The sequence below is a fragment of the Rhamphochromis longiceps genome, linkage group LG3 (assembly GCF_057381845.1).
Source record: "Rhamphochromis longiceps isolate RC_006_pf linkage group LG3, R_longiceps_female_GT1.1, whole genome shotgun sequence".
NCBI lineage: Eukaryota > Metazoa > Chordata > Actinopteri > Cichliformes > Cichlidae > Rhamphochromis > Rhamphochromis longiceps.
The window spans coordinates 40,636,556-40,657,861 of record NC_140559.1 but is presented as its reverse complement, the minus strand read 5'-3'; the positions used below and the strand labels follow the sequence as shown (position 1 = coordinate 40,657,861).

The 21,306-nt window shown below is 40.5% G+C and overlaps 1 protein-coding gene across 1 annotated transcript in view; it reads left to right on the top strand.

Moving 5' to 3' along the window:
- The window catches only part of LOC146674660 (titin-like), a 414,653-nt gene that overhangs the window by 60,926 nt on the left and 332,421 nt on the right, over positions 1–21,306 (top strand). Inside the window, 6 exon segments of the mRNA XM_085401111.1 lie at positions 9,774–9,806; positions 10,277–10,516; positions 11,589–11,861; positions 11,997–12,263; positions 12,656–12,928; positions 16,274–16,540. Of these exon segments, the coding sequence (XP_085257237.1) occupies positions 9,774–9,806; positions 10,277–10,516; positions 11,589–11,861; positions 11,997–12,263; positions 12,656–12,928; positions 16,274–16,540 (1,353 nt within the window).

Here is a 21,306-nt window from a genome sequence, read left to right as displayed (position 1 = left end):
AGTAAAGCATTATATTCGTTATTCATTTAAGTAGGCCATAGGTCAAGCTGCTAAACACTCACACATAGAGCAGACACACAGAATTGGGAGAATAAGTCAGAGGTGTATGTGAGAAGCAGAGGCGACAGAAAGGAGAACACAGTGTGCGAAGAAATGGGCAGCAAGGACACGAGAAAGGGAGACAGCAGATAGAGAGACATTAGCAGGCGCCTAGTTTTGAGAAGACAAAGGTTGTTGACCTCTGTGTGCTGTTGGGACTGCCCCAGCAGATTTTGATGATTGATGCTGAACTGTGAAAATCCCCATGTACATGTAATAAAATTAGTTGATTATTTGTTCTGAGAAAAAACAGGAATGAAATATTACACTGTCTTATGATGCATTATAGTGCTGATTTATAAGAAATGCTGTTTGCAGAGAATCATAGCCTTATTTGTCTGATTAGAAAGAACAAAACATACTGCACAGGAAGCCAAGGTCATAACTTACACTTACTGAGAGAGAGAAAAAATGTAAATGCTTAGTTTAGAGGGAGGCTGAAGCTACAAGAGTGTGAGAAACGGTCAGACACTTCGAGATTTTGCCAGACACCCTCCTGTCCACATCTCCGTCTGGCCGTTTGTAATGCTCAAAGTGTTGTATGGAATAAAGAGAATTGTATCGATTAAAGAGATTGTTGATTGAGCATTTATACACCGAGTGTTGTTCTTCCTTCAGCGCAAAGATCAAAGAATTGGGGAATTTAACAAAAGCTTGCTGTATGGAGATGTTTATTGCATATTTTTCATATAAGTAACAATAAATAATAAGAATTATGTTAATATACATGTTTCCAAATTGTGATGCACAAAAACTTATTGTCAATGTTCAGATTTTACAATGTTATTCATGTCATCACTGAGGCCATGACAGAGAACATTTTGTGTGTGATCAAATTGTTTTCTGTAGGTGATGTTTGTGTCTTTTATGCTGTTTACAGTTTGATGTGTGTAAAATAATTGTGGTGCTTTTAAAAATAATCAAATAATATCACGACAAAACGACTTTGTTCTTCTGAGTGACCCGTGATGCTTATATGTGGATAAAAATGTCTTTTCTAACTGTCTGTTATATCCTATTTATTTATCTGCTGAAAATGACTCATGATTTCCGCCTGAGCCCCCAGAAAATAAGAAAAGCAGCCTGTGGTTGAAGAGAAAAAGTAAATGACTTGTTTTAGCAAACAGGCAACAAGAAATGCAGACAATAACAGCACAGTGTTGTTCTCTTGACAGCTACATGCTGATATTGTCAGATATAAATATAAAGTATAGTTGAAGGGATACAAAAGTGTCAGGTGTGCCCCTGTAGCACTGCACTTGTTCTCTGTGTGGACTGCACATTTTATATGATCTACCTGTACTAGGAAAAATACCACACTGTGAGAACTGATGAAAACTCTCCTTTAGAAAAATATCAGACAAAAATACAGTGCCGAACGGTACAGACAGAAAACAGCAGATATCATTGTTCAAAGGTCCTTTAAAAGACCCTTTACCAGGTATCATAATCTTGGCTGTAAAAGTGTCAGAAATCATACTGTAAGTGACAGCTTTTGCCCTTTTTTCCCCCAGAAAATCCTCAGCTTTCAATACCTGGCAGTCGTTATACTTTATTGTATTCGTATGACAGTGGAACAACAGTGGGGAAAAAACAGACTCTGTTTTTTCAGATTTATAGTGAAGTGGAAACAGATTTAACATAAATGAAATGTAATACAACATCAACTTTAAATATGAACTATACTAGTACAAAAAAGTATTTGAGCCTAGCCCACTCAATTTTTTGTATATCCTTCTTTTTATATTGCAAATCTCTCTCTATTGTGGAGAGCCAAGTGCTCCACGTGTCATCATTACTTACCTGTGATTGGACCGTGCATTCTAATGATGCACCGTAAAGTTTCGTAATGTTTTTCTTCTCATCTTTCAGTAACCGTTTCTCTCGAGCCCAACTGGTCGAGAGATACAGTAGTGCGAGTCACCCTGGTAAAACCAGCCGGAGTTGACTTTTCTGTGTTAAGACAGCGATAGCGTGTGATCTAGGGTAACCAACCGTCCTCTTTTCCCCGGACATGTCCTCTTTTCACGTTCTGTCCGAGGGGATTTTCGAGACTGATGAAAATGTCCGGGTTTTTCTATAGGCCTACAGGTGTGACATCACAAATATGGGTCATATGTGTGATGTCACACGCCGAGCTGCTGCTTTGTGAGTGGTTGTTCTGCCTCACAGATGGAACAAATGATCTTTAAAAGATGCCAAAGCGCAAGTGCAGCTTTTCAGACGAACTGCAAAAGAAATTTCCCTCGTACCATCGCGGTACAGGTAATTTTTCTTATACAGATAAGGCCTTCTTTCTGTACCATTTTTTAATTCCAGAGGTTTTTAAGTTATTTTTTGTTTTGCACTTCTTGCCTAAAAGCCTATATCACATTTTTTATTTCACCAATCGCACAGAGAAGGCATCATTTAAATATGTTAAATTTTTCTTTAAACAAACAGTATTAAGAAAATTCTTAATGACTGGGCGAAGTGTTATCATTTTTGGAAATCAAACTATGCTTACACTATTGTGATTGTACCGTAATACACCAAATATCCCTGTAAATCTCAGCTTCTCTTCTTTTCTAAAGCGCATTCTCCGCTGGTGGGCCCATGGTAAATAAGGGTAAGTGTCAGTGTGGACATACAGATATAGTTCCTCTCCCATATTTCTCATGTCAGACTCTGAACACAGCTTCCAAGTACAATCACTGGACTGTGTTTACAGCTGGTGGCCAATAGAGGGAGACATAATCCATTTATAATTTATTGTATCTGTCATGGTCTCCCAGTCCTCCTGGTCAACCAACACGTTCTTTTTCCTTACGAGTGTAATGAACTCGATACTTTACTCTCTGTTTCTTTCCTGTACGCACTGCTGCAGTTTCATCTAAGAAGCAACCTGGCTGTCTTAAAGGTCATGAAAATTCATTCAGAATTAGCAACACTGATGATGGTAATTATTGAAAAGTATTGGTACTGGTATCAGTATCAGCGATATAGGCCTGGTCTTTACTTGGTATTAGATTGATACCAAATCTTGCAGTATTGCACACGACTAATAAGTAGTGATATTAAATTCATTAAACTGATATAATTTCAGCACCATGGACAGCACACAAGGATTTCACTGCATGAGCTGTGCTCTCTAACACGTGACTGTTTGTAGTGGTGGACAAATTTAGCTGCATGCACACATAGCTCTCTCTGTGATAGGTTAATAATTTTAATAAAAAAATATATGTATATTGATTATTGGCTGAAAGTGATTAAAATTTTTAATATTGTGACACAGTGGGTCCGCACTCTGGAAGGGAGGGGAACATCCGAAGAGGCATACGCCTGCTGAATGGCCTCCACAACCCTGTGGGACAATCGAGACTTAGACAAGGGTCTGACCAGAATTCCATAGTGGAAGCTCACAAACGGCTGGTCTGACTTCCTGAACGGCCGGATAAGTAAGAAGTTCTGTGCCAAAGCACAGAGATGGCACAGGGCAACCTGGCTCCCAGCTGCCTCCTTGTGCAGGTCCCCTGTGAGGAATATTCATAACTCCACTGACTTGGACAGATGAAATTCAGATGGGGTCACACAGGCCGCACACCAGGAGGCAAACAGCCCCCGAAGAAAGCAGTAGGCAGTCCTGGTGGATGGCACACAAAACTCCTGCAGCATTCTCACTTTTAGATCAGGCCAGGCATGGAGCCTCTCCCTCTCAGGGTACAGGCTGTCACCCTGAGCCCTACTGGGAAAAGATGGAACAGTGACCCCCTCACCTGGAACAGGAGGTCCCTCAGAACAGGGAGCTCCGGGGGTGTCCTGGTCATGACTGGCAGGATAACTGAAAACTAGCATGTGTGGCCAAAGAGGGGTCACCAGGATCAACTCCTCGGTCTGGACCTGGTGAAGGAATAACTGGAGGAGGGGTATGGAGGGAAGGCACAGAGAAGAGCCTGTGGTGAGGAGTGCACCAAGTTGTCTGCAGGGAGAAGAACAGATGGCAATGTGTCGATTCTCTGGGGGAAAAAAACTTCTGCCCCTCTGAAGCGACTCCAGATCTGGTGGACCACCTCTGGATGGAGTCTCCACTCCTCTTGGATCGGGCTCCCCCTCAACATATTGTAATGTCCACTGTCACGTTCAATGGTCCTGGCACATAAACTGCTTTCAGTGAGTAGAACGGGGTGATCCCACTGCCACAGTCTGGTACTGTAGCTATCATGCAGAGGAGGGGAGACCCTCGGCCCCCTTACCTGTTGATGTAGGCTACTGTGACCATGCTTTCTGTCTTGATGATAACATGGTACCCTAACAGTCACGACAGAAACTGCTTGAGTGCCAGGATGACAGCTTGCAGCTCCAGCATATTTATGTCAGAGACGCCCAATGACTGATATAAGAGCTGTAGACTGTAGAGCCCTCAGCCTCAGGAGCTGACCCCACGAGTGAAGCCCAAATGGGTCTAGGCACACCCCGAAGGCCTGCTGTCAATTCAGGGTGAGGGACATGGAGGCTCTGTTGGACTCCACAGTCATGCCCAGAAATTATGTGATGTGGGAAGGCTGCACGTGACATGAGCAGAGCTACATGGCTGCAAAACTGTCCTTTAGTGCAGCAGAAGGATACGGCCCGATGCAGTGGGAGAAACTCTCACTCACTGGGTTAACAGCCAGTCAGCCACAGAGAGGACCCACTAGCCACGTGAATGCACTGACAGAGGTGTTCTGACTTTCATGCATGTTTCTCACACAGCATGCTGGTGCTCTTGGCTTCTTGGTCTTATGGGGTGCAGATACTCTCTCAGCACAATTTACCACACTGCTGGGTGTTATATACACTAGTGTATTCAGCTTTGCTGTAATGTTTTGATTCTGGGTCTCATCATGATGCACTTTGCTGGTGTTTTTGATTATTGATTTTGATGTTATGAAGATTAAGGGCACAACTTCACAAATCTAAATACAAACACACACACAAAGAAGAAAAAAGGAGGGTGATGATGTTTCAGATTAATATTAATTGACAGATGCCTCAGCGTGTAGACAAGAGTACATATGACATGTGAGTCTAGTGGTTCAGGTCACCCTTTAATTCTTTTCTGACCCCCCTTTGTTTCTCTGAGCAGACTGTGATGACTGCATGTGTGTAAAAGACTGTTGTTGGTTTATTTTTATCTGCTGAAAATCTGATACCACAAAATTTCTGTCTGGGCCTCCAAGAAAAGAGGAAATGCAGCCTGTGGTTTCAGCCTGAAGTCTAACGTTTGTCTTCTTTAATTTCAACACAGCAGAGTGGAAATGTGCAGGTATGACAATGTGTGAAAGCAGGTTAAAAGTAGCTTTATTGTGGTGATGACACATGCTGGACTAAAGGATAAATAAAGCATGTGGGCATCAAGAGAAACGGTGAAAAGCTTGTTTCTCACGCTCATGTCTTTAAGAGTCTCTGCATGGACGTGCTGTAAATGTTCATTTATCTCTGAGATAAATAAAATCATCCATCACTCTCTCTGTCCACAACATCATATACAGACATGTTTTTCTTCTTACTGCAACTTCCAAACAGGCCAGTTCCTCACAGTATAACACAAAACTCCAAAGTATAATCACAGCTTTGTAACCAGCAGAGGAGCCAGTAAATCATCTAAACCTACTGATACTAATGTGTCTGTTTGGCTGCTGTTACAGAAATGGTTCCTACACCTGTGATGATGACGTCAGTGTTTGACTCCAAACTGTCTGCTGGACTCTGCAGTATCACAGAGACTTCCTGTCTTCAAGCCTCATGACATATTGATATGTACTGAAACTTTTGCACTTATGTTTACATATAAACTGCAAATAACATAAAAACATGAAGTAACATCTTAATGTATTTTACCTTACCCACAGAAAAGTGGAGGGAAGGAAAAACACACCTGCTGTTAAACAATCTAAAACACTTCGATATCAACATGTTTGTGAGTGTGTGTAGATGATACTGCAACAAACCTTAATCAAAGGTTATCTTTGTAAGAAAGTGTTTGACAGAATAAGGATAGATGCTGTGTTTGCAGGCTTTAACTATTACTAATATTATAGACTGTATATTGAGAATGAGAAGTGAGAAACTGAGGTACACCTTATGCTCATATGGAGGGGACTACCCAATTGCAAAGTTACCACACCTTAAAGCTTTCACTGCTGTGTTGTCCTTTTGGAGTCTAATGTGGGCGGAGCCTATAGTAGCTTTCATAGTGTGACAGATGAGGTCCAACTAGACAGGTTATGGAGAGACAGACAACCATTCATGTTCACATTCACACCTGCAGGCAATCACCTGAATCACCAGTTAACATAATAATATATGACTTTGGACTCTGGGGAGAAGTCAGATAGGTAGAGGGAGAAGATGCAAACTTCACACAAACAGCCCAGCTGGTGGATTCAAACCAACAACTTTCTTCCTGTGAGGCAACAGTATGAACCACAGTCATCCAGCTCATGGTGGTCTAAGAAGTTTGGAAGGAAAGTGACTAAACTTCTTTAGCTTTCTTGAAGACGTGTCACCTCTCATCTAAGAGGCTTTTTTCATTTCTAAAAGCAAACAGTAGAGAGTCTCAGGTATTTTAACCTCAGTGAGGGTCAAAGGTAGGGATGGGTATTGATAAGATTTTAATGATTCCGATTCCATTTTCGATTCTGTTTAACGATTCGATTCTCTTATCGATTCTTTTTTTTTTTAAAAGGAGAACACTAAAGTCGATTAGCTTAGAACTTTGTTTTATATCTTCTCTTTGAACAAGATAGAAATTTAGGAGTAACATGGCCTTACAAACCCAACAGTGAGATCTTAAGAGATCCACAGCCTACAGCTCTTCAATGGGGTGTCACAGGGTCCCCAGGAAAAAAAATGTATATGTAAAATAATAAAATAAATATTCTCCTGTAGCAATAACAAAGTTTAACATAAATTATTCTGTAGCAATTACACAAGAATATCCAGTAATGTCCTGCCTACAATTAAACACATTCACTTACCAAAGTGAAATCGGGGGCATCTGCTGTGGCAAATGGGTGCAAACCTTTGACCACAAACTTAGTCACTGCTCGGTGACATTCGTCTATCCTGGCCTGAAAGGAGACGCTAACGGTAGACTGCAGTGAGAACTGCCAGAATCTGAGCCAGCCAGACTCTGTCTCTCTCATCATGGTTATCTAAATGCAACGCACAGTAATAGCAGGTTTTGTAATAAGGTAAATCGCGCTAACATAATATGCAATGCTAATTGATTAGTTACCTGCAGTATTAACGGGAGAGGACGTGGAAACGCTACCGCTGCTACTGGGTTGAGCTTCGCTAGTCCGGAGCGGATCAAAAACACGACATTCGTTGAAAGCAATCGCGTGTTTTTTGAGCAAATGCTTTTGCATATTCGTAGTGTTCCCTCCCTTTGATGAAATCGCTACTTTGCAAGTATTGCACGTTGCCCTGTTGTCATCCTTTTTCATAAAGTGTAACCAAACTTTTGAGCGTTTGTGCCGCTCAGGCGCCGTGTTTCCTACTGGGTAAAAGACGCTACTCAACGTGATGACGTCATTCGGGGCGTCTGGAATCGATAAGGGAATCGTTTTTAAAAGTGGCAAACGATTCCAAGGAATTGAAACAGTGGGAACCGGTTCTCAACAAGAACCGGTTTTCGATACCCATCCCTAGTCAAAGGAGCTTGCAGAGAAAAGCGTCTGGACTTCTTTAAGTTGCTTGAAGACGTTTCACCTCTCATCCGAGAAGCTTCTTCAGTTCTAAGGTCAAATGGTGGAGAGTCCCAGATATAAACCTAGTGGGAGTAACCCTTGGCTCAGGCGATTAGAGGATCATCAGGGGGTCCTTTTGTCCCTCTGTGGGGGGTCACTCCCACTAGGTTTATATCTGGGACTCTCCACCATTTGACCTTAGAACTGAAGAAGCTTCTCGGATGAGAGGTGAAACGTCTTCAAGCAACTTAAAGAAGTCCAGACGCTTTTCTCTGCAAGCTCCTTTGACTACGATGACCTGGATGACTGAGAACCTTCACAGACAACCTCAGTGAGGGTTTTACTTTAAGTTGGTCAAAGACTCACAATTAATGACGTGAGTCATCACATGAGCCAAGCTGTGAAAAAAGGTGTGGGTCATTATAGACCTATAAGTTTTTGGACTTAAAAAACACATTCATGAATCAAAGCTAATCAGTGCTCTGTGTTTGGCTTATTTAGTGATTCAAAAATACAAAAGAGTGGCAGCACAAATAAAAGTTTACAGTTTGACTGTCGTTTTAGGTTCAGTGCTGCCATCTTGGATTGTTAACTCACAGTATGTGTGTCTGCTCAGACTTTCCAAGCGGTAAATGTGAGTTTAGTTCCACTAAAAAAACAAAAAAACTTCTGGCTTATTCAGAAATTATCACCGGAGATTTTGGGTGAGAATGCTGTGAGAGGTTGCCTCACCCCATCATGTGATGTATTGAGGTCACTTGAAGAAAGATACTAGTGGGGGTTGATGTGCCTGGGAAGAGATCTCAAAACAGGATTGTAGTTGGCTGACAGCTGACGCCATAAGGCACCACCTCTGGTTAATGATGGTCATTCACAGTAGAGACGGCCTCTTTCACTCCTCTTTCAAACCATACTTGTCTGTTCAAAATGTGAACACTGGCACCTTCGTATGAGTGATATTTGATATGATATTGGAAGCAGATGAAACCAAATAAATATTTGGAGATCATTGTCTGTGCATAATCCTGGAGAGTGAGTGAGTGTGGTGGCCAGAAACTGAGAACAACACATTTTGGGAAGACAGCATTCATGTATGGCACAATAAAAGTCTGTGGATGTTCAGAAACATTTGCTGATAAGATGACTCGAGATAAAATATCGCAGCTTTATGATGATCCACAGCACACTGCACACATCACATAAAAGAATAAAAATAAATAATAATAAAACATGACTATGGCCTGGTAAATATGTCACCTGACCTGAAACAACAGAAGGTAAGAAGCAAACACAAGAAGCAAGCCTGCATGTTTGCAGTGGACAGGAAATGTGAACACGTCACACAACTGCTGTGGTCAAAGCTACAGGAGCTGTTTGAGGTTTGTATAAAAGGAAAGGAAGCACAGAGAGGCCACAGTCAGAAGAAACACTCTGGTCTTATCTGTATTAAATGCAGCTTCTCTTTTTATTATTGATGTAAAGTCAAAGTGTTTGAGATCAGCTGAGGATCAGAGTGCAGCAGGGCTGGATGTGAGGATGGGGCACTCTTTGCTCTGCATGACGGGGTTATTGTGTAAGTACATTTGTGACATTGTTTGAATGGCACTGATTAATGAAAGTGTTTCTCATGTGTGAGAATTAGAGTGTATCACTGGTTTGAAGTGTTTATGTGAGAGTTTGAACAAAGCATATTTGTGATGTTTATGATAGTTACAGACAAATGTTGGCTGGTTCCTTGGTTCAGTTTAGTCTGGAGTATCGTGTTGGATACATCGCTGCTTGTTGCACTTGACTCATTCTTGTGTACAAGTTCATATATTAATAGTGTTTTATGCACAGAAATATTTTGATGAGCAGTAACTGTGTCATGTGAAAACTTATCTTTAAAAAACACTTTTGTTCATTTTGATTTTGATTTTCTGTCAGTTTGATCCTGATTGTGTTTAATCTTTACTTTAGTGCTCGGTTCTCTCTTCTACGTTAATGCTGAAGGTGAGAAATGGTTCATTTTCCTTTCTTCATATTTATCAAATATGAATAATTTTGCTCTGATATTTTCATGCACTGTTTTAAATCGCACCCTGTCTCTCTGTTTGTGCATCGTTTTATTTAAGATTTAAATCAGTTTATTAATGGTTAAATCCTGCAGTTTCAATTTGTCTGATTACAAATGTGAATTTCTATCAGATTTTTTCTTGTTTTAATGTTTTTTTTAAACACACAGGAAGTAACAAGGTCATACTGACAGTTCAGATCTGTGCAGTCACTCTGTGGTTTTACTCAGAATATTAATTAACTGCTTTAATTTGTTTCATAAAAACACATCTTATTATTTTCAAGTCCAAATGTCACCAGGATGCAGTAAATCTTTTGACTCTTAACAGCAGCAATAAAAATCAGTTCAGCTTCAAAATGACTTTATGCTTCCATCAATCTCTAACTTGATGTGTTTATGTGAACAGTTCCCAATAAGCCCACCGTGATCCTCGAACCATCCTGGCCTCAGATACACAGCAGTGAGACAGTCACTGTCAGATGTGAAGGAAGTCAGTCGCTGTTTGTATGGACAGAAGCCACATTAATCAGACCTCGAACATCTGAATACAGAATCAGCAGAGCTACTGAGTCTGACAGTGGAGAATACAGCTGCTGCACCATGAGTCTTTCAGTCTGCAGTGACATCATCACACTGACTGTATCATGTAAGTTGGACACATTTCATTGAGTCATATTGTTCTTTGTTTTAGTTTAGTAACAAAATCAGAGAAAATCGTAACAAACATTAAACACAGATGTGATGATCTCAGTTTCTTCAGTACCTGCACATGTGTAGTTTCCACCACTGCAGCTCAGAATTATGACACAATTATTTTGTTTTTATAATTTATTTGAAGTTGTGGATCAAACATGATCAATAAATACAGAATGAGCAGAGCTGCTGTCTGACGATGGAAATACAGATGTTGAAAAAAGAAAAGGCTGATCATCAACAGAGAAGAGTTCTGTTATCACATCACAGCCCTGGTTGGGGTCGGGGATAGCATACAGTATGAAAAACATCTGTGTGAATTATGACTGATAAATGCTGCTGACTGTGCACTGGTTATGCATCTTTATGCATATATATTTATGTGATCATGATCCTTAAAACAAACATTTAAATAAAAAACAGATTAACAAAAAATCTGATAATAAGAGCGACCACAATCAACTGGCCTCAGATCAGCTAACAGTGTATAGTTCACCTGTCTCTGCATTTAGGAGTACAGTTTGGTGACAGAGCATAAAAACAGTCTCACCTGATTCTTGATTCACTCTGATAAAGTTTTCATCATGTTATATACATCCAGTGTTAGCTCCTGGCTCTCTAGCTGGCTAACAGTTAGCTGAGATACCTGTGCTGTCCTCATGTGTGCTTCTGCCAGTTGTTGATTCTCATCAAATTTGTTTTGAAGAAACTTGTTGTTCTTGTGCTGTTGGTGCCTGTTTGTAACAAGTGTGATGATCACACTGAGATCAGGGACCGACCTACCTGAGAAACCTGAGATCTATTATTGAACTCCATCCATCTTCTTAACCCATCATCCAGGGTCGTGACCTATTAAGCACTTACTGAATTAAAAAAATACATAAATTGTAAATTAATTAAAAAAAAATTGGATTTTTTTAAAATTACTATTGAGTTTTTATGTTGAAATCTTTATTTGTTATATAACAAAGTTTTTCCTGAAGCAACTGACAGTCTGATGTTTGTCTTTCCTGTAACATCAACAGCAAGTAAACCCAGAGCCACACTGACAGCACAAAGTTCAGTCATACCAGCAGGGGGCAGTGTGACACTGAGCTGCTCTGTGGAGGGCTCTGCTGGCTGGAAGTTTGACTGGTTCAGACGTGATTCAGAGTTTTCTGGAGCTCAGAAAATAGGAGCTGGAACATCAGAGCACACGATCAGTATTTCAGAAGGAGGCATCTATTACTGCAGAGGAGGGAGAGGAGATCCAGTTTTCTCCACAGAGGACAGTGCTGCAGTTACAATTCAGAAACAAGGTGAGGGCTAAGTTTTGTGGTGAGATAACACAAATTAATGATTAAATGAAAGTAACACATTATAAATATGATTTTTTTCTTATTCCTTGTTGATTTTTTTTTTCAGTTTAATATTTGTGTTTATTTGTTTGTTAGGGAAAGTTTGGGCTGCTGTGAATCTGCAGCACAGCTGGTCTCAGATATTCACTGGTGACACAATCACTCTCAGATGTGAGATTCAGGGAGGTGAAGGAAAGGTGTGGAAATATGAATGGACAGCACCCAACACAAACAGCCCTCCAACATCCAGTGAATACAGGATCAGCACAGTTTCAGTGTCCCACAGTGGAGACTACAGATGTCGGGGTAGCAGTGACTATCTCTTAACAGGATGGAGTGATGCCTTCAGACTGACAGTTTCATGTGAGTTGGACCATGATTCATGCTGACATTTAATGTTTTCATGTTTACATCTGTCTTAACAGGAAAACTCCAACAATGATCCAGCTGTCTGCAGGCAGCTCAGGACAACAGTTTTTCTCACTGTGCAAACAGAAAGGAGAGACACCATGGAGGCTCTTAAAATATCAGCAATGTAAAGAGGAATGTACAGAGATGACAGTTTGATAAGAGAATGATAAATCAGTGAAATCTTTAGTTTGTTAAACAGTCTAATGTGTCACATGCAGGGAAACTAATTAATTTTTGTGTTTGTAGATAAATTACTCTGTGAATGTTTAAAGTGTGATTAGTGCTGTAAGAAATGTATTCTTTATGATGATTTAATTTTTTCAATGGTTTTGTTTCTTCAACAGCAAGTAAACCCAGAGCCACACTGACAGCACAAAGTTCAGTCATACCAGCAGGGGGCAGTGTGACACTGAGCTGCTCTGTGGAGGGCTCTGCTGGCTGGAAGTTTGACTGGTTCAGACGTGATTCAGTCTCTTCTAAAGCTCAGCTCATGAGAGGAAATGAAGCAAACAGAGTTATTAGTGTCTCACAAGGAGGTCTGTACCACTGCAGAGGAGGGAGAGGAGATCCAGTTTACTACACAGAGGACAGCAGTGACGTCACAGTTGTGGAGACTTGTGAGTTTTAAACTTTCTGTTATTTAAGTTTCCCATGTGTTTCATAATAATAATAATAATAGATTGCATTTATATAGCGCTTTTCAAGGAACCCAAAGCGCTTTAAAATTCCAATATTCATTCACTCTCACACACTGATGGAGGAAAGCTACAGTCGTAGCCACAGCTGCCCTGGGGCAGACTGACAGAAGTGAGGCTGTCATATCTTGCCATCGGCCCCTATGCGGTAGGGTAAAGTGTCTTGCCCAGGGACACAACAACCAGGACAGAGAGCCCAGGGATCGAACCGGCAACCTTCCAGTTAGAGATGCGCCGCCCAACTCCCTGAGCCACGTTCATAGAAATGTAGAAATAAAATTTGTGGCATCAACTCCAGAAAAGACTAGAAAAACTGCATATTTATTGCTCATTAGCTGCTGTTAGTCTTTAAATTGTGTTTAATATTTGTGTTAAATATTTTTGGCCTCTCTTTCTAAATGCTTCCTCACATTAAACTGACTTTAAGTGGACATGAAAGACTGTGTATTAAGCCACAGAGCCATAAAAACAAGCTTTGGGTGAAAAAATGAAAAATAAAAATAAAAGTCCAACCTTGCTTTAAGAAAGTGGCCTGATGGGTCATGTATTCCGTGTATTCCGTGCCACAGGTTGAATGTAGGGGTGCAACGATACACAAAATTCACGGTTCGGTTCGATACTTTGGTTTCACGGTTTGATATTTTTTCGATACAAAAAAATGTTCATGCCTTTTTAATTTGTCATTTATTAAAATTATAAATATATATTTTAACTCAGAAGTACAGATTTAAAATTTAATGTTGCTGAAACAACAAAGTAATCAAAAAAAAAATATATATATATATATCTGATTGAGGAATCACTCATCTTTGGAAAAGAGAGTTTATTACAGAGAAATGGCTCTTTCCAAAATAAAAGCTATACTATACGCTTCTTCTGGGCTATATTCTCAGCAGCATATTAAACATATCAGGTCCCCATAAGGAGAATCATGTGCTAACGGCTGTCTAAATGACTCGGGTAAAGTTTGTAGCATGCGTGCTTGTTGTTTTTGTCTGCTTCCACTTGTCTTTGCACTAGGATGATGTCGGAGTAAATGTGCAGTCATATTCGTTGTGTTCCCACTAGTGCTGTCAGCGTTAATCTCGTTGAAATGACGTTAACGCCACAACACGGCAAATCTCCGTTAACGAGCCACTGCGGATCGCCCCGTGCATGGGGCTGGATGGCCAACATGTTAACAAGCAAACTGCGCTAACGCAGTAGTTCCCACCCATGTAATTGAGCATTGTGTGGCACATCCACCATACTGTTTTACTTTTGTCCATGACGCGCTTACCTTCAGGGTCATACGTCACATGAAAACCAAAATAGTTCCAAACGCCACATCTGAATGAGGGTGGGGGAGGTTCAATTTGCCATGTTGCAACGAGTGCTTAACTTCTGTCTCACTAGCTTGCCCTGCGCTCAGTGAATCTGCGTTCGACTGCTCCGCCTAGGCTGCACTGTCGAGCGCAGATCCACTGAGCGCAGCGCAAGCTAGCAAGACAGAAGCTAAGCTCAACACAGACAGCATCGTCAGAAGGAAAGTTGATAAAATAAATTAAAAATTTTGTATTGTTCGATACATGTGCGTACCGAACCGAAAGCACTGTATCGAACGGTTCAATATCGATACGAGTATCGTTGCACCCCTAGTTGAATGTTGTGGTGAAGACAGGGACCGCCTCTCTCTGCGTATGTGCGAAGCAGCGAGTGAGAGTAACATCTGCAGGAGGAAGTTTACAGAGTGAGAAAAAGAAAAGTGTGTTTATAGCAGCAGCTACTGCAGCCAGAGAGAGTCTGACAGGCCCAGCTGTGAGCCACATGTTAGTATCCAGCTGTTCACTGTGTTCACCGCCTCCAGAGGAAGAAAGTGTGCTGCTGTAACCTTCCCACGCCTCTCTCCATCTCTGCACTTTGCCATAAGTTGACCCAGAGCAGAAAGCTAGTTAGCAGCTACGAGCCAAACTCAGAACACTGAGCATCAGCCAGAGGTCTCCGTGGGTCAGAGCCGTGGATCTGGAGATAAACCTGCCGTTCTGACACTCACGTCAACACGACAAAGTCTGCTTTCCACAAGGAAACAAATATCTCTTGAAAGTGTTACAAATGTGCACGACATGATCAACAAGCAATGATTTGTACACATTTGTTTCACACTGGGACTTGAAAGCAGCTCACATTTGTGGATCTGTGTGAAGCTGGCAGTTAAATTAGACTCAAAACCCCACGTGGGCACGAGACGTGATCTGTGCGTGTCAGGTGATTCGTCCACATGTATTTAAGGTGTTGTGAGCTGTGTATTATCACCAGATATGCTGTTATTGTGCAATAAATATCTTTATGTTTTCGACCCTGAGCTGATGTATTTTATACTCAGGGCTGCCTGTGGCTGCATGAAAACAACAGAAGATGATCGCTCATTGAAACGGACTGAAGACATAATTATATACAAATAGTTTTCATGATTATTCTTCTTATTTTACAATTATTGGACCACAGCTACATTTTATTTACTTATTCTGAACTCAAACAGACCTGCAGAATGATGCTTTATTTAAAGTAGGCCTGCACAGGCCTGTGCTGTTTTTCTCCTCTTTAAAGTTTTTGTTAAAATGTTCTTAAAAGGTAAAAAAGCTCTTCTTCTTATTAAGACATCTTGTATTGTATTAAGTATATTTATTATCATCTCTGAATTATGGACGATGAATTTTAAAGAAAGAAATCTGAAAAACAATCTGGACGTTAAAATTTGTGCCTCAATGATCAGCAGTTACTCAGGTTTGTGTCGACACATTTGTACAATAGTTTGTGTGAACTGGAGACCTGAAAAGTTGCACACAAATCACTGCACACATCTGTAAATCTTACTTTCTGCTTGTGAATCATATTATACACAGTTGTACCACTTTCAAGGTAAATTTGTTGCCATAAAAACAAGGATATACTGTCCACCTTCACTCCCTGTCTCTGTAGCTGTAAGTGGTTCTTCAAAGGGAAAATGCAGCTGTTAGCTGTAATGTTAGGATTTGTAGATCACTTTATAAATGTGGAGTGTGTGGAAAACAGGCTGTGTGAGTCAGATACACCGGTGGGCCACCACACACGTGTACCACACGGTAAATAAATGTAAACACTGATTTTTAAATCCAACTTCAGTTACAGTCAAAATGTCACCAGGATGCAGTAAATCTTTCTCCTCTGAACAACAGCAAAAAGAAAATCAGGCTTCAAAATGACTTCATGTTTCTATTTGTGTCTAACTGGATATTTTTCTGTGAACAGTTCCCAGTAAGCCCACTGTGACCCTGCAGCCATCCTTGACTCAGATATACAGCGGTGAGACAGTCACTGTCAGATGTGAGATTCAGGGAGGTGAAGGAGCTCAGTGGACGTATGAATGGAGAGCAGCCAAGTTAAACACACCTCCAACATCCAATGAATACAGAATCATCAGAGCTACTGAGTCTGACAGTGGAGGATACAGCTGCCGGGGCAGGAGGGACTATTTCTTCTCAGAGTGGAGTGATATCATCACACTGACTGTATCATGTAAGATCTTTCATCCAGATTATTTCAAATTACTTATTGTGTTAATCTAACCTTTAATTGGGAAAATCAGTCGTCTGCTTATTAAATAAAATCACAAATCAGATGTTAATTATTTTTTATTCTAGTAGACTTTCAAACATGATAACAGACAGTTTTTGTTTATATTTCAAAACTGATCATTTAACCATTTGTGGACAGGCTGCAGTCTTCAGTGTCCACGAACAGCATGTTTAACTGTCTGACTGGATACTTTGTAGCATCGTGAGCTCAGAACATTCCTTCCGCTAACAATTAGCAAAGCTAGCTGGCCAGCAACAGCAAGCAAAGCATCAACACTGATCATTTTATTAAGGATGAAAGAATTTAGACCATTTTTAACTCTCAGTGATGCCACATGTGTTCTTTTGACTTTGGGACCTGAAGCTGAGTTTTAATCCAGATTACTGAGGATTCTGACTGTGGTAGCCGTGATGCTCCGACAATCCTTCAAGCGGTGTAGCTTTTACCAAAGTTGTACTAAAACATTTTTTGACTGATGAGCACCACGTACCACATAAAATCGGTTCGAGGTCAGTAAGCACAACTACAATTCATAAATAAAGCGCACCGGATTATAAAGTGCACTGTCGATTTTTGAGAAAATTAAAGGATTTTAAGTGTGCCTTACAGTCCAAAAAATTCCATACTTGGAGACAGAAAAACAAGGTATTTTAAAACTTTACTTACAGTGTAGAGCACTAACATTGCTGCTTGTGAGTTGAAATTCATGCTGGGATACCTGGCTGCCCCACGTCCACAGTACCATCAGTTCATAGCAGCGATTTTCTAATATCGATCTGTCCTGACTTACTGTGCACGGTAATCAGTCAGATGTTAGACAAGAGGCAGCGCTAAACGAGATCCTCCAAAACTGACATTTGGACTCCATCTTTTTTTTTAGTTGAATAAAACTCAACACACTCCCATGTGGTCTCATTTTATTGGAGGCTTTATTGGAGTCTGTCAGCCTCTCTGATTTTTTCGTTTTTCTATGTCGATCAGTTGTTTACATCATTGGAAATTAAATTATAGGATTACAGAAAACTACCTAAACTTGAACCATGTCAGTGATGACTGATGGTCACGGTGCTCTCACAATAACAGACACCATTCAGTTTAGTGTCACTTTTGACTGTTATTAAAGGAAAATGCAGAGAGCACACAAAACATCTAAAAGTAATTTGTTTGTGCAGCATTCATCTTTGAATAGTGAAGCTGTAGGCAAGGCAAGGCAAGGCAAATTTATTTGTATAGCACAATTCAACAACAAGGTGATTCAAAGTGCTTTACAGAGACATTAGAAACAAAAACAAATAAAAAGCATGATTTAAAATTGATTAAAACAAGCAAACAAACAAACTAACTAAACACACACATTTCACACCTGTTCGCGCGATCTGAACCCTTATCGTAAGGGGAGCTACCAGTCCTACTGTGGACGAGCTACTTTCTATTTTAAATTCCCTGAATTTAAAATACTATCTAGACCCAGTCTAGACCCAGTTGGGGAGCTACCCAGAGCTCTAATCCCACACCTGTTCGCGCGATCTGAACCCTTATCATAAGGGGAGCTACCAGTCCTTCTGTGGACGAGCTACTTTCTATTTTAAATTCCCTGAATTTAAAATACTCTCTAGACCCAGTCTAGACCCAGTTGGGGAGCTACCCAGAGCTCTAATCCCACACCTGTTCGCGCGATCTGAACCCTTATCGTAAGGGGAGCTACCAGTCCTTCTGTGGACGAGCTACTTTCTATTTTAAATTCCCTGAATTTAAAATACTCTCTAGACCCAGTCTAGACCCAGCTGGGGAGCTACCCAGAGCTCTAAACCCACTTAACAAACAAACAAACAAACAAACAAAACAGTATATAAAATCAAAACAGATAAAATCAGAACAGTAGATAAAATCAGTTTTGAAATTTAAGCTTAACAAACAAACAAAACGTATATAAAATCAAAACAGATAAAATTAGAAATAGATAAGATCAGTAGTTAGTGTAAGTTTTGAAATTTAAGCTTAAAAGTGTGGATTTGGTGCTTTATTCAAATGCAGCTGAGAATAGGTGAGTCTTCAACCTGGATTTAAATAAACTGAGTGTTTCAGCTGATCTGAGGCTTTCTGGGAGTTTGTTCCAGATATAAGGAGCATAAAAGCTGAATGCAGCTTCTCCATGTCTGGTTCTGACTCTGGGAACTGATAAAAGACCGGATCCAGATGACCTGAGGGATCTGGAAGGTTCATACTGGGTCAGGAGGTCACTGATGTATTTTGGTCCTAAACCATTCAGAGCTTTATAGGCCAGCATCAGAACTTTAAAGTCTATCCTCTGACGGACAGGCAGCCAGTGTAAAGACCTCAGAGCTGGACTGATGTGGTCCACTTTTTTGGTCTTAGTGAGGACTCGAGCAGCAGAGTTCTGAATGAGCTGTAGTTGTCTGACTGATTTTTTAGGTAGACCTGTAAAGATGCTGTTACAGTAATCAAGCCTACTAAAGATGAACGCATGGACTAGTTTTTCCAGGTCCTGTTGGGACATCAGATCTTTTATCCTTGAAATATTCTTGAGGTGATAGTAAGCTGATTTTGTTATTGTCTTAATGTGTTTTTCTAAGTTTAGGTCTGCATCCATCACTACACCCAAATTTCTCGCCTGGTTTGTGGTTTTTAGATGTATAGATTGAAGTTCTCTGGTGACCTGTAATCGTTTTTCTTTGGCGCCAAAGACTATTACTTCAGTTTTGTTTTTGTTTAGTTGGAGAAAATTGTGGCACAACCAGTCATTAATTTCCTCAATGCATTTACCAAGAGCCTGTACAGGGCCTCGGTCTCCTGGTGACATTGTGATATATATTTGTGTGTCATCTGCATAGCTGTGGTAGTTTATTTTGTTGTTCTTTATAATCTTTGCCAGTGGGAGCATGTAAATGTTAAACAGAGGGGGTCCCAAGATGGAACCTTGGGGAACTCCACATGTGATACTTGTCTGCTCGGATGTGAAGTTACCTATTGATACAAAGTATTTCCTGTTTTCTACGTATGTTTTGAACCAGTTTAGTACAGTTCCTGAAAGACCTGTCCAGTTCTCCAGTCGTTTGAGTAATATGTTGTGGTCAACTGTATCAAATGCTGCACTGAGATCCAGTAAAACTAAGACTGACATTTTTCCACTGTCTGTATTCAGACATATGTCATTAAACACTTTGGTCAGAGCGGTTTCAGTGCTGTGGTTCTGTCTAAAACCTGACTGGAAGGCATCGTAGCAATTATTCTGTTTTAAGAAGTAATTGAGCTGTTGAGAAACTGCTTTTTCAATGATCTTACTTAAAAATGGGAGATTTGAGATCGGCCTGTAGTTTTTCATTTGTGTCTTGTTAAGATTGTCCTTTTTCAGTATAGGTTTGATTACAGCAGTTTTTAGTGGTTCTGGAAACACACCTGACATTAAGGAAAAGTTGACGATCTGTAACAGGTCTGACTCTAAAGTCTTTGAGACCTTTTTGAAAAAACTTGTTGGCAGGACATCTAAACAGCAAGAGGAGGAGTTCAGTTGACCTAAGATGTCCTCCAGGTCTTTGCTGTTAATCGGGTGAAACTGTTTGATGGTGTTTAAACAGCTTTTTGGTGGACACAGTACATATCCTGGATCTGCTGTTGATGTACCAATTGCTTGTCTAATCTTTTGGATTTTGTCTGTGAAGAATTTGGCAAAGTCATTGCAGGCCATGGTCGAATGAAGTTCAGCTGCCACTGACACAGGAGGGTTTGTTAGCCTGTCAACTGTAGAAAATAAGACCCGAGCATTATGGCTGTTTTTAGTGATGATGTCAGAGAAGTAGGACCTTCTTGCACTCCTCAGTTGTAAATTATAATTGTGAAGTTTCTCTTTATAGATGTCATAATGAACCTGGAGGTTTGTTTTTCTCCATCTGCGCTCAGCTTTCCTACACGCTCTTTTTTCATTTTTCACTAGTGTGGAGTTTCTCCATGGAGACTTTTTCCTTCCAGAGATAACCTTCACCTTAATGGGGGCAATAGTATCCATTACATTTAACATTTTTGCATTAAAGCTATTGACGAGCTCATTGACTGAACCTTTGGACAGGTCAGGTGTTAATGGGAAGACCTGGTTAAAGATCTCACTACTGTCTTCAGTTATACACCGTTTTGTGATCACTGCTGTTGATATATTTGTGTGGGCTGAGATTTTACTTTCAAAGAAAACACAGTAATGATCAGATAAGCCCACATCAGACACAGTAATGTTTGAAATGCTCAGGCCTTTGGAGATCAGTAGGTCAAGAGTGTGTCCTCTGTTATGTGTGGCCTCTGTTACATGCTGAGTCAGCCCAAAGTTGCCCAGAGTGTTACTCAGGTCTTTAGTCCCTTTGTCCTGAGGGTTGTCCACATGGATGTTAAAATCCCCAACAATAATTATACAGTCGAAATCAACACAGATCACAGACAGCAGTTCACTGAGGTCATTAAAAAAGTCTGTGCAGTATTTGGGAGGCCTGTAAACATTAAGAAACACAACTTTGATTGGGGCCTTCAGCTGTAAAGCCACATATTCAAAAGACTGAAAACTTCCAGGAGATAGCTGCTTACATTGAAATGATTCATTAAATAAGACAGCAACCCCTCCTCCTCTCCTGCTCACCCTGGCCTCACTGATAAAACTGTAGTTAGGAGGGGTCGTCTCGATGAGAACAGCTCCACTGTTATTT